Source organism: Xyrauchen texanus, chromosome 28 (assembly GCF_025860055.1).
Source record: "Xyrauchen texanus isolate HMW12.3.18 chromosome 28, RBS_HiC_50CHRs, whole genome shotgun sequence".
Taxonomy (NCBI): Eukaryota; Metazoa; Chordata; class Actinopteri; order Cypriniformes; family Catostomidae; genus Xyrauchen; species Xyrauchen texanus.
Genome location: NC_068303.1, coordinates 6,069,049 through 6,083,101, shown reverse-complemented (window position 1 = coordinate 6,083,101; position 14,053 = coordinate 6,069,049). Strand labels below are relative to the sequence as shown.

The 14,053-nt window shown below is 36.8% G+C and overlaps 1 protein-coding gene across 2 annotated transcripts in view; it reads right to left on the bottom strand.

Annotated features, from left to right (window-relative positions):
* The window catches only part of LOC127622225 (sphingosine-1-phosphate transporter MFSD2B-like), a 29,550-nt gene that overhangs the window by 529 nt on the left and 14,968 nt on the right, over positions 1-14,053 (bottom strand). The window contains exons 6-14 of one of the 2 annotated variants that reach the window (XM_052096250.1): positions 10,299-10,377; positions 9,748-9,929; positions 8,710-8,800; positions 8,277-8,398; positions 7,224-7,307; positions 6,200-6,283; positions 5,128-5,237; positions 4,393-4,536; positions 1,251-1,427 (exon numbers count right to left, since the gene is read on the bottom strand). In XM_052096250.1, the coding sequence (XP_051952210.1) occupies positions 1,251-1,427; positions 4,393-4,536; positions 5,128-5,237; positions 6,200-6,283; positions 7,224-7,307; positions 8,277-8,398; positions 8,710-8,800; positions 9,748-9,929; positions 10,299-10,377 (1,073 nt within the window). The remainder of the gene's footprint in view (positions 1-1,250; positions 1,428-4,392; positions 4,537-5,127; positions 5,238-6,199; positions 6,284-7,223; positions 7,308-8,276; positions 8,399-8,709; positions 8,801-9,747; positions 9,930-10,298; positions 10,378-14,053) is intronic. The other variant, XM_052096251.1, reaches the window with a different exon arrangement.

Below are 14,053 nucleotides of genomic sequence, written 5' to 3'. Positions count from 1 at the left end.
ATTACAAGGTTAAGCAGAACTGTCAGATTTTCATTTGGTAAAAATCATGTGTGTTGATTTTTATCTTAACTTGAAATATTGAGTAAGCTAACTCATGCATTTGAATGGTACTTAACTTTAAATTTAACTCTTTGGCTGAATTTAAACTCACCATGTAGGCTCAATTTAAATGTATCAACCTAGTTAACTAGAACTAGCTAGAATAAATTAGTACAAAAAAATGATAGAATGCATGATAAATGGATAAACCATGCTTTGATAAGCATAGCAATTGCTCATCAAGCATTTCAATATATTGTAGAATGATCTAATATTGTACAGCTCCACTGTTCACCATAATGATAACCCCCCAAAAACATTACCATGACAGAAACTCAACAACAACACAACTAAAACATTAAACACTAACAAGTATCTCCCTTTGCATTCATCTTGCACAAAGACACACTAGATAACACATGTTAATGTCCAGTGACATGTAAAGCATGCTGGGAAATAAAAATCCCCCTCCCAGTTTCAGTTCATTTAAGTTCCAGTAAATTTAAAGAGACAAGTTCATTAAACCCAAAACGTTAAACAATTCAAGTTACTTAAAAGGTGTACGTTTCGTGACCTCAAAAGAAAAAAGAAAGTTCTAAATACTCAACGTTTATTTGAACTAATTTGCATGATTTATACATTGTATGATTGATTGTTTTTCCTCCTCAAAACAATTAATTAAATATAATATAATATAGATTTACGTTATTGTTTAATATATGGAGAAAAATACAAATATATCATAGATTTGAAAAATACAAATATATCATAGATTTTATAGAGGATATGTTCCCCTATAAAATCTATGATATATTTGTATTTTTCTCCATATATTAAACAATAACATAAATCTATGCAATAATATATACAGTGAAGTCCAAAAGTTTCTAACCTTGAAATAAACCAAGTTTATGAAATATAAAACAAGGAAAAGTTATTAAATTAATAAGCCTAACTTATAATTAAATATTAAAGGTTCTATTTCATGATTACTAATCAAATGTAAATACATTTGTGACAGTAACCATGTCCTTGCAACTCTATTAAAAAAGTAGTAATCACAACATTACAAGAAGAGTCCCAGTTAACTTAGTGAAATATTATTTATATAACAGTAATCTTTGAAGTTTTTCTTTTGATGTTTGCCAGTGAACGATTGACATTTTTAGTGTATTAGAAAACCCCATCCGTGGTGTTCATGAGGTCATTACCTGAGCTCCGCGAGGGCGAGTTTGTTTCGTAATCTGACATCCTCACTGATGGGGTACACCACAAGAATCATTAGACCTGTAGTGATACAGGCCACCGGGGCGGCGCCAATGAGCAGTTTCAGTGTGTACACCACTGGAGGGGGCTGTCTGCACGCGCCTGTGTCATAACCAGCAAACCTGCACAACAGCATAGACAAAGCACTGAACAACCGTGCATGTTAAATACAGACACGAAATAAAATGTCTTGCTTTCAATTACTGATCTTTTATTTTCTGTTATTATATGTTACTGCATTTTATTCTAATGCATTATATATTTTATTATTCTATGACCATTTCTAAAGTTAATTTGTCTTAAAGGAATATTCTAGTTTCAATACAAGTTAAGCTCAATCGACAGCAGTTGTGGCACAATGTTAAATGCCAAAACATTTATTTAAACTCGTCCCTCAAATAATATATATATTTTTTAATCTGGGTTACAGTGAGGCACTTAAAATGGAAGTGAATGGGGCCAAACTGTAAACATTAAAATACTCACATTTTCAAAAGCATAGCCACAAAAATGTAAACAACACATGTTCACATAATTTTTGTATGATTAAATTGCTTGCTAACATTTTCTGTGTAAAGTTTTTACAACTTTGTTGCCATTACGATGTCACACCGTAAACACTACAACCCTAAACTGACCGTATAAACCATGATTTAAACAACTTTACAGCTCAAACAACACATGAGTTTTAACAGAAGAATTAATGTAAGTGGTTTTATAAAATTATAAGCTTCACATTTCTGTGTTTAAACTCTCCAAAAATGATCCCCATTCACTTCCATTGTAAATGCCTCACTGGACCTCGATAAAGAGAAACGAGTTTAAATACAATTTTGTGGTAATCAACATTATGCTGTCAACTGAATTGTATTGAACCCGAAATATTCGTTTAAACGTATATTGAAGCTATAGTTTTGAGTCCTTTATGAAATCTGTCATGTGCATCCAACACAATATACATTGCTGTTCAGAATGGTTTTGGTTTTATTTTGTAAAAATACCGGAACCGTATGATTTCAGGGCTTTTGGTTCCGTTAACGGCTCTAGACTGTGCGTCCAATGAAGTCCGTTTTCCAAACAAATGACTCTATTGAGCTGATTCTTGTGAATCTTCAGCACACAACATACCATACAGCGCAACCAGTTTGGTCCGATTCCCGAATAAATCTTTTAGTGAATCGAAAACATAAGCGTGAGCAGTGTAGTGTGATTAACGAATGCATGACTCTTATGTGCGGACTCTTAGTGAATCAAAAACACAAACATCAGTCGAAATGGTTCCTGAATAAATTTTACTGATGCTAAATGATGTTTAAAATTTGTATTTAATGTACAGTTAAAATCAATTATAGGATTGCATTTATACCTCTAAACAGTATTTCTTCAAGATCTGTGTGAAATGTATTTCTGATTTGTTAAAGCTGATTTGTTGACATCTGAAATGATCTTATTATTTGTAACAGTGATGAGGAGGGCATTTCTTATTTTCCAATATTTCTTCATCAAAAGCACTAAAATCCTTTACAATTCCCTAAAAATAAATCAGAAAATGTGACATCTGTGCAGTATTTCTAGGTCTCTAATCAAATTTAAGGAGAGACTGACCATGTTAAAGGGATAGTTCCCAAAAATGAAAATTCTCTCATCATATACTCACACTCATGTCATACCAGATGTGTATGACTTTCTTTCTTCAACTGAACACAAACAAAGATTTTTAGAAGAATATCTCAGCTCTGTAGGTCCATACAATACAAGTAAATGGTGGCCAGAAAGGTCCAGGAGGTCCAAAAAGCACATAAAGGCAGCATAAAAGTCATCCAAAAAGACTCATGATTAGTGTGGGTGAGAAACAGATCAATATTTATGTCATTTATTACTATAAATCTCCACTTTCACTTTCACATTCTTCTTCTTTAGATTTTGTCGATTCACATTATTTGTGCATACTGGGCAGGGATGAGAATTTTAATAAAAAGAGGACTTTAACCCTTTCCCCGCCAGCGTTTTTAAAAAAAAGTTGCCAGCCACCGCCAGGGTTTTTGACGATTTTCGCTAAACTTTAATGGCCCGCAGAATATTTTCTTCCATGAATATATGAAGATGCTATATATCACAATAAAGATCTGGGCCTCTGCTTTTAGGCAAAAAAAACGATTTTATTTTATCTTCATTTTCTTTTTTTATTGCGACTTGAACAGAGGTCGGTTTTGTCAAAAAACAACATTTCAGACAAAAAGCTGAGAAAAAGGCATGTTTATGTCTGATATTTTGAGCTTCTCAATACTCCACTTCTTCATGTTTGAGACGATCGCAGTCTGTTTCTTTGATCAAAGAGTTGCGTACTCTTTCAAAACATGCGCAGGGGTCTTCCTTACCGTATAACACCTAAAACACGGAAACCTGGAAAATTCCATGTTTGGCGGGGAAGCGTTTTTTCATAAAACACGGAAAATTCTGTGTTTGGCGGGGAAAGAGTTAATATACTGTTCTGTTTTTTCACCCACATCATATCGCATCAGAATATATGGATTTAACCATGAGTCATATGAATTACTTTTATGATGCTTTTATGTGCTTTTTATAGCTTTGAAGTTCTGGCCACTATTCACTTGCATTGTTTGGACACACAGAGCTGAAATGCAGAAGAAAGTCAAACAAATCTGGCATGGCATGCGGTGAACTGTCCTTTTAACTTCCTTTGTCATTTTTAAATCATGCTGGATAAAATGGGTTTTGGACAAACTTGTGGATTTCATACCAGTTCGAGTGCTAGCTGTCATTAAAGCAAAAGTTTTACATGTTAAAAAATTATGTAATTAATTCAAAAGTTTCAATTCAACTTTCCATTCAAATGAATCAGATTGTAATTAAAACAAATCATATAAAGTAAGAAAAATTCCAAATAGAAGTATTTTGACAAGTGGTCTCAGAATTTTGGATCCTAATAGATTGTAGGTCTTGAGAGGCCAACTTTGGGAAAGCATTAAATTGTCAAATCAGATCCACACCACTGTCTGTCAGGACTCTTTATGTTCAAAAGACTGATACCAGTAAATAATAAAAGAGTGTTTTAAGCAATCTCACTGTAAACAGAGTGTGGACACTCCGAGAGATATGCCTGCAGCAAACTTGGTGAAGAAAGCATATAGAGAGTAGAAGATCGCCTCGAGCCCCTTTGAGTTGCGATTTGCAAGTCTGAAGTCATCCAATACATCTGGCAACATTGACCTGGGCAACAAGAAACACAACACAGCATAGACATAATACATCATCTCATATTAAACATTGACATTGGTAACCTAAAGCCAAGTCCTCTTGGTAGACAGCACATAAAACTCTCATACATTTCCAATCAACCAGAGAGCATTTTTAAAAACCCAAGAAATAGCATGACCCTTCCATGAAACCTGTTATTTTGAGACTGCTAGGTTATTAAATCTATATATTCGAGGGGTAAAAGGCGGGGTGGTTTATATAAACAAGCAGCTATTCTACACTCTTTATGGATCACATTGTGGCTTTTTAATCTCCGAGCTAGGACATCACAAGGACTAGGTCAGTGAAAGGTTACATAAACACCAACAAACATTCTACATTTTAACATATTTACAAATGCAGTGGGACGAGCTGCACGCAGAGGTTTAAATCTGACAAGTATGAGCAATAGTAATAGTGATGCATGCCTTAGCAAACACCACTAATAACAACTTTTTCATTGACTGGAATATGCTTTCTGTGCTTTATCACAAACAAACACAAAGCATTGGACACAGATTCTATGCTTATGTAATGCAGTATAACACTTGATGAGAGACTCACCATGGTAACAAGAGAGAAGCAGCCACACTAAGTCCAGATGATACGGCCACAACATATGCCACGATCAGATTAGGAATAAACACCAGCATCACTGTGAATGGCATAATCCACTGCACAACAGAGACAGCAGTTTAAAGAACCATATAACATATATTTCAATGCATACGCACAATACTTTGAGTTGGAATAAGGCAGTTAAAAATACAATGATAAATGCAAATAATAAAATGTGAACATAAAACTGTGCATTGTTAGGAAAGCAACATAAATAGGCTTAGCAACCTTTAAAAGTGGGGAGTAGACGACAAAAATTTTTTTTGGTGCAAATTCTTCTGGCACTTGGTAATATGGCTAAAAATAATGCACTATGTGGCCACACCACTGATTTAGGCATGTTTATGCATTTAAATTAATTACCAGTGCATGGTAATAAAGTTAAAGGTGCTGAAAGCAATTTTTTTCATGGAAAGGCATGCAAAAAATTGTCCTACTCCCTGAAAGATATTAATTAAATAAGTGTCATAAGATATCTCACCTGTCTCTGTTACAGCTCTAGACTAAACAGCAAATAAAAATGTGTCCACAGACTGTGGACAATGATGCTTTCAGCCTGTCAATCATTTTGCACGTTCTCATAGTTTTGTAGTTGCAGCAAATTATTGAGGCTTAATGACATTTTTAAGCCATGTTGTTCATAACAGTTGTCAGTTGAGGGTGCTATTTTGCTGCTGTTGTTTTATGCTGCCGTTCCTGCATGATGTCGGTCTCAATAAAGCTCATTTGTTATCTGTGGAGTGTGGGGTTTTGGAAAGAGGGGGCGTGGCTAATTCAACGGCTCAGTCTCGTGGAAGTATCGCTTTCTGCACCTTTAACATTTAAGGCCACGTCTTAAATAAAACCTTTTCACTTGAAACACGTGTACACCTCTCATCCACACTAAAACAGGGGGTCCTCCACCGAAAACGGAGCATTTCAAAAAAAATTCCATTACCGCAAACTTTGGAGAATAATGACATTAGGAAACTGAAAACTAATTAGTGTGGTTGTGGCAAAAAAAAAAAAAGTAAGTTACCATGATGCCACAGAAAGCTGCTGTCTTCTTTCCGAACTTCTCTAGAAACCACTGCCAGAATGGAATGCTCACTGCAGCAGACATCTGGTAATTTCAAAAACAGGTGTTCTTAATAATCAATAGCTTTGTGTATAAAATATTCCAAACATTGTGTCTAATTATTCACGTAAAGTTGCACTCAGCAAAACACTTTTTGTCAAATTCTGAAAATATCTCCTCAGTCTGCTATACAATCTAGTATTTGCACACAGCCCTGTCTCTGTAAATGGGACAAAAACAAAGTGGATCAGATCGATCAACACAACACTACTCCAGCCAATCAGCAACAGGGGGTGGTTATTGTGCGTGCACAGGATGGGGGGGTGGCGGCAGAGTGAGAGGGAAATTCATTAGAACGGCAAATCTGGCTGATGCGAACTTCCTAAACTCCAAGGAGGACAAATGGCTGAGAAACAGACCAAGAGAAAAAGGTCAGACGAATATAAACTAAAAAGAAAGGACAATTAAGTCGAGGGCAAGGAGCCGCATCAACATCGGTGAGGATTTTCAGCGGTGGAGAGACCACCGAGAGGTAAAAGTAATGAATTTACAAACATGAATTTGTGGGGCGGAGCTTCCAAAGGAGCACAGAAGGGAGGGGTGTGTTTGTTTTGGCAGTTGAGTTCGAATATCTACAGTGTTTCTCAGGAATCGCTGAGTGCACATTTAACCCAAATGCCACAATTTAGTTAGAGTGTAACAACCTGACATTATACATGAATACATTTTCACCTAGCACAAAAGAAAAATGTATTTTTAAGAATGAAAAGCCTTAACTTTTCTGAAGACTGTACAATATATTTCCATTCGTCATAAACAGAAACCTACAAAACTTTCACCAGTTAACTGAATGATCTAACTATAGCTTACTTTAGAGCTTTGTATTCATTCTTAATAAATTACTAATGTCAATGGCAAGTCTATTGAATTGGGTATGGCATAATTGGTCATCACTTATCTTTCCATGTCTTCATCGAGTACTCACCAGAATGGTCAGAACAATGTTTTGAAAGTGTTCTCGCAGATCCACCGCATATGTGCAGAACAGCACAAAGTTACTTTGTATCAACTGCAAAATGAAGACATTTGGCTTATAAACAACAAATGGAAATACAGTAAAGTTCTGATGATGTAGTTAATTAATCCAGCCTATCCTTATAATAAAAAATTCTGGGAATGTTTGTGGGGTTCCAGCCATTAGATGTAAATATTTTTTGTATATCAGGGCCGTAATAACCTTAACCTTGTGTGACCCTGTGAACACATGCGTGGACATTGTATTTTGCTGTCGCTATACGCAACGCATAATTTAAATTCATTTAAACGGACTTGGTTCAGGAGACTCTGTGCTTTCAGTAAAGGGTTAAACTTCGACATACGGTGTCATGTAGCAAAACAACATGGCCTTACCACTTCGGAGTTTGTCTTTTGGAGTAATGCCAACAAAACTACATCTGGTAAGAACCCTAAAAACGTTTTTACATTGAAACCTGTTTGAGTCAAAAGTCTTTAGTTTCATCCAATATGCCATTTTTAAAATTTGAGTGATTTGTCATGAAACGCCATGCTGCTAAACACAATCTACACTAATGTGTACTTCAGTGCATTTTTTTCCTTAGAAATCCTATATTCACTGTGCATTATCATATTGAGAATCAATGGGTTCTTTCAAAAACTGAAACATTTTGCTTTCAGAGGCTTTATATGGAGTTAGGATGAAAAGGATGTTAAGTCATTCAATAAAAAGGGAGCAAGGGATCATCCTGTAGATCTCTATGCAGCTAAGTGCTGCATATAGATCTACAGTGAAAATGGAAAATGCACATTGCTGTCATGCTCGGGTCTAAGGAGGATGTATGGTATACATCTATTATATATTTTCACAATTAGCCAAATTTTACAATTGGCCCACAACAATCTGTATATAAAATGTTTTATTGTATTTTCTGTTAACATTTGTATTCAGGCATGAAGTTCTTTCCTTAGCTGATCAAACAAATACTGTAGTAAACATTGTACTAGCAGGAAAGCATGTTACCTGGATGGCTACTGATATGAAGAGAAAAGCAGCGGTTAGAGTGAGATATGATCCATGTTTCATGACCAAAATAAAGCCCTTATGGAACGGGATGGCCTTCCCTGTTTTAGGTGCATATGGATCTGCACAGTAAAATAGATGCAAGGAAACTCATAAGACACATTTTCTGACATGGTAAAGTATGACATTTTGTATGCTTTAAAGGGATAGTTCACCTAAAAAAACTTTTTTTGTTTTGTCAGTTTTGCAGCTCAACAGCCCCATTCATCATTGGAAAATAGCAGCGTAAACATTCTGCCTAACATCTCCTTAAACTTTCCCTTTAACATTTCAACTCAGATGCACAAGCAAAACAAGAATTTATTGCACATCATAACTCAGATAATGGCCTTTATGGTAGGTAATGGTTCATGCCATTTACACGCATCCTCACCGTCTCTCTCTTTGACTCCCAGGAACATGACCACTGTACAGACCAGAAACAGCCCACCGATCACACCAGCTGCTATCATGTACACTTCCTTCTGTAAAGATATACAGGCAATGAGAGGCGATGGCATATAATAATAATAATTATTAAATATAATTAAATATTATATTATATTATATTACTGTAACAATCCTGACAAAAGTTATCTTTTGGTCGACGAAGTTAAATTCTGTCTATAGTCTTGATCTTTGGTTGCTGTTCTATTTCAGTATATACTTTCTGTGTTCCTTGGTTGATTTCTAGGGTCTTCTTGGGTCATCACTTCATGGTTGCTAGGGTTTTCAGGGTGGTTTTTAAGGTGTTCTGGGTCATTGGTAGGTGGTTGCAAGGGTGATCTGATCTTTTGGATGGTTTCTATGGTCTCCTTAGGTCATCGCTACATGGTTGCTAAGGTGTTCTGGGTGGTTTCTAAGTGTTTTGGGTGATTGCTATGTGGTTGTTAAGGTGTCCTGGGTCATTGCTGAGTGGATGCTAGGGTGTTCTGGGTGGTTTCAAGGGTGTTTTGTGTGATATCTAGGTGGTTGCTAGGGTGTTTTGGGTGGTTTATAGGGTGTTTTGGGTTATTGCTAGGTGGTTAATAATAGGGTGTTCTTAATTTATGGGTGGTTTCTAGGGTCTTCTTGGGACATCGCTAGGTGGTTGCTAGGGAGTTCTGTGTCATTGCTAGATGATTGTTAGGGTGTTCTGTGTAGTGTCTAGGGTGCTCTGGGTCACTGCAAGGTGGTTGTCAGGATGTTCTAGGTGGTTTCTAGGGTGTTCTGAGTCATTGCTATGTGGTTTCTCTTGTGTTATGGACCATCACTTAGTGGGTGCTAGGGTGTTTAAATGAAAAATAAATAAAAAAAAAAAAAGATACAGATTGTTAATAATCAACGCTCCTCTTAGAACAAAACTTGAAAGAGACCTAGCACCAGAGGAACTACATTAAGTGCTGTGTGCAGTGTAGGTTATTTTTAATACAAACATGACATTGACACGTACAGCATCAGACAGTAAGTCATGTGACAGTGCCAGGCTCCTGATGATCTTAGTGCCACTGCTGTTTCCCAGGTGACCAGCTGACAGGTTGCGATGTGAACAGTGTTTCAGAGTGTGTGCGCTCGCTACAATCTGACCCTGAATGGCGGCACCAACCAACGTACCAAGAACTTCCATCGTCATACCTGCAGATGCAGAAAACTGTTAAATTTCACCATTATTTACATTTCCAGTCAGCTCCAGACACATATTTGAGCTACTGGAGTTATTGATCGACTAGAGTATACAAACATGATTCAGTAGTTCGTATTTTATGTAATCTTGTATAGAAGAGGTAACTGTATATGGCTTGCTGTCTGTATACTGAAGCACTCTGCGCTTGAGACTCGACTTGAGTCCTGATTACCCCCGGACTTTATTTATTTAGATTAATGATAAATCTACATGAACTTATATACTCCTACTCGCAGGCCATAGAATTACCGTAAAATTAACATGCTTAACTTTAACATGATACAATGGTGTCTGTGTAGGTAGGCGAGCTGTAAGCATACGGTAAGCTGTAGCAGAGTCTCTTTCTTGTTGATCGGTGCACAAGAACATGGTCAGGGCAGAGTAAGGCACATGGAAGCACTGCAAGAAAGGTTAGACAAAGAATACATATCACAAAGAATACATAAATGATGACAGAATTGTGATTGATAAGGTACAGGAGAATTTATGATTCTTAGGAGATTAATAAAAGTTTTATTTAAAATATCTTCAAGACACAGGGTAAGTAAGCTGTGCGTTCTCATAAGCAAAGGATCTAAAAAAGGCAGTGAAAGGGATCCAAAACTTAGCGCATGTACATACTTCTATTAGTGGTTTCCTAACCACTCATTTTTCAAACACCCATTTATATTATATTATACACTGAATCAAAAGGAAGCAACTTACATGCTCCAAATCAGTCCTATTTATTCTAAGCATAACATGTTCTTTGTACATATACATTTGCAGTACAAAATCAATATTATTAAAGTACAGCAAACCTTCATTGAGCTTAATTCCATAATTGCATTACAAGTGTGTACCGTCAGCTAACCTTTATAATTTAGACAAAAGCAAAGTCAGCAGTGCGGCAAACCAATGACCCAAAAGGCTACCAAAATAAATCTAACTACAGAGTGCTTCCCAAGTTGTGCCTTTTATTACTTAAAAGTTCCCAATGTTGTTTAGGAGGCCCTGTTGGACTTTTGTTGGTGAGGATGAGTCCTATGAAGCTTATTTTTATTATTAAAATATAAAGTCTAATTATGACAATCAGACTAATAACAATCATATGGTGCCTTGATTCCATCATGGAATAAAAAAGTTTATTTCTTGTCATTGTGACTTTATCCTTCACAATTGCTCACAATTACTCATAACTGTGACTTAATACCCCGAACTGCAACTTTAAATCAAGAAATTGTGACATTATACTGTATCTTGCAATTACGACATTATTGCTCATAATTGAGACTTTATATCTCGCAGTTCCCTTCCATTCCCTCCACAAACCATTTCTCTTAACTTGATTTAAATTAAGCTAAAAATGCTCTTTGCTCAACTTTAACTTCTTGCCTTGATAGTGTCTATCCTCTTCCCTCCAGGCCAGCATGTGCCACACCCTCCAGCCCCAGGCTGTCGGAGACACTTTGTGATCACTGAACCGAGCTAAGGGCTGCGGAGAGAAAGTGGCTGCTCAAAAGACCCTGTAACATTTCAGATTTCCATACTTTTTCAACTTAATAATCTCTTCTCTATCCTCCTCCATCCTACTAATTCTCTGACTGCTAGATGACAAGGTAGTGAGCATCATCAGCCAATTCTCTACACCTTACACCCACTGCTACTCTCTTCCAACATCCCATCCTCTGTTTTCCTCTTTCTCTCCTCTCTCTGAGACTGAGGTCTCCAAAGTGCTTCTTTCTAACCATCCTACCACCTGTCCACTTGACACTATCCCCTAACATCTTATTCAAGCTGCCTCTCCATCGATCTAATCCACACTCATACACTTTATCAACACATCTCTCACTACTGGAAAATTCCCAATACATTCAAGCAGGCACGAGTAACCCCACTGCTTAAAAAACCAACACATAACCCCACAGTATTTGACAACTACAAACCGGTCTCTCCAACCCTTCCTGTCTAAAACTCTTGAGAGTGTTGTATTAAACCAGATATCTGGTTTTCTCTCACAGAACAACCTACTCGACAGACATCAGTCTGGCCTCAAAAAAGGACACTCAACAGAAACTGCCTTCTTATCAGTAGCTGAAACCTTGCAACTGGTGAGAGCCTACTCAAAATCAATTGTTCTACCTGTCGTATCTCTGCTTGCCTCTCTGGCATTTCAGCCTAGATGAAGGAACGACACCTTCAGCTCAATCTTGCCAAGACAGAAGTCCTTGTGATCCCAGCCAACCCATCTGTTGACCACAACCGCACTATTCATCTTGGTTCAGCTACACTAACACCAACCAGAACAGCCCGGAACCTGGGAGTAGTGGTAGATGACTAGCTTAATTTCACTGCACACATCTCATCAACTGCCCTGTCGCAGATTCGCACTTTACAACATCAGGAAATCAGACCTTTCCTGTCTGAATATGCTACACAGGTCAAAGTCCATGCTCTGGTCATTTCAAGACTAGACTACTGCAATGCTCTTTTGGTTGGCCTCCCAGTTAACACAATTAAGTCACTGCAGATGGTCCAGAATGCAGTAGCGCATCTGGTCTTCAATCAGTCTAAAAGGGTCACCTCACTCTTGATTTCACTCCACTGTAGCTGGCCACATCAGATTCAAGGCTTTAACTCTGGTGCGGTTCCATTGGCTGTCTGAAAGACATTTTACTTCAATTCACTTCTTCAGGTATATGCTCCAATCGTTCTCTGTGGTCTATGAATGAGCGATGCCTGGTGTATCCGTCACGAAGAGGCTCAATGTCTATTCCACGACCGTTCACTTTCTCTGGTCCTCTGTGGTGGAATGAACTTTCAACCTCCACACGCTCTGCTGTTACCTTCTCAACATTCAAGAACCAGCTGAAAACACATTTGTTCCGCAAGCGCTTTACCAACCCACACTAATTAACTTACTGCTGCACTTAACATGTACAAAACAAAAATCCTTGTCTGTCTCTTTCTTCTGTGCTAGTATCTTCACTAATCCAGCCACTATGAGAACTTGGCAGTCCTATACTACAGATGTTGTTAAAATTTATAAGACAAATTGCTTGCTATATGTCTCATTTGTAAGTCGATTTGGAAAAAAGTGTCTGTTAAATTACTAAATGTAAATGTAACTGCCACTTTAATTTTCGTAATTGCGACTTCTCGCAATTGAGACTATTTCTCTTAATTGTGACTTAATATCTCACAATTTCCACTTTATTTCTCACTATTATGACTTATCGCAATTGAGACTATTTCTGGTAATTGCGACTTTATATCTCGCAATTGCTTATTTTTTTCTCGTTATTGCGACTATATCAAAAATGTTGACTTTATTTCTCACAATTGCAACTATTTCTCATAACTGCGAATTCTCGCAATTGTGACCTTATTTCTTGTAATTGTTACTTTGTATCTCCCAAATGCAACTTTATATCAATTGTGACTTTATATCTTACAATTATGAGTTTATTTCCTAGCACTTTATACTGTATGCTGTAACTATGATATATATATAATGAGAATTACTTTTACTTTTTATCTTTAACTTATAACTGTGACTTTATATCTCACAATTTCCACTTTATTTCTCCTAATTGCCACTTTATATCTCGCAATTATGACTTATCACAATTGAGACTATTTCTCATAATTGTGATTTTATATCTCACAACTCTCACTTTATTTCTCGTAAGTGCGACTTCTCGTAACTGTGACTTATTTTGTTTGCAAATGCGACTTTATATCTCACAATTATGAGTTTATTTCCTAGCACTTTATACTGTATGCTGTAACTATGATATATATATATAATGAGAATTACTTTTACTTTTTATCTTGCTTGACAGGATCAAGGCACCATACAATCATGTAGACTGCTACTAAGCATACACAAACTTTCTCTGATTCTAGAAGCAGCTGGCATTTCTCAGCCTTGTGCTATTAAGACAATGAAGTGCGCTACAAGTGGAAACCAACAGTTATCCTCTCTGGAGGTTTCTGGAAGGTTTCACCATGTATTTAACAAGTAGTTAGAGTGACTTTTCATTACAGTGTAGACTGCTGTGGTCAGAGTGGCTTCTCCACTCCAACACATGTT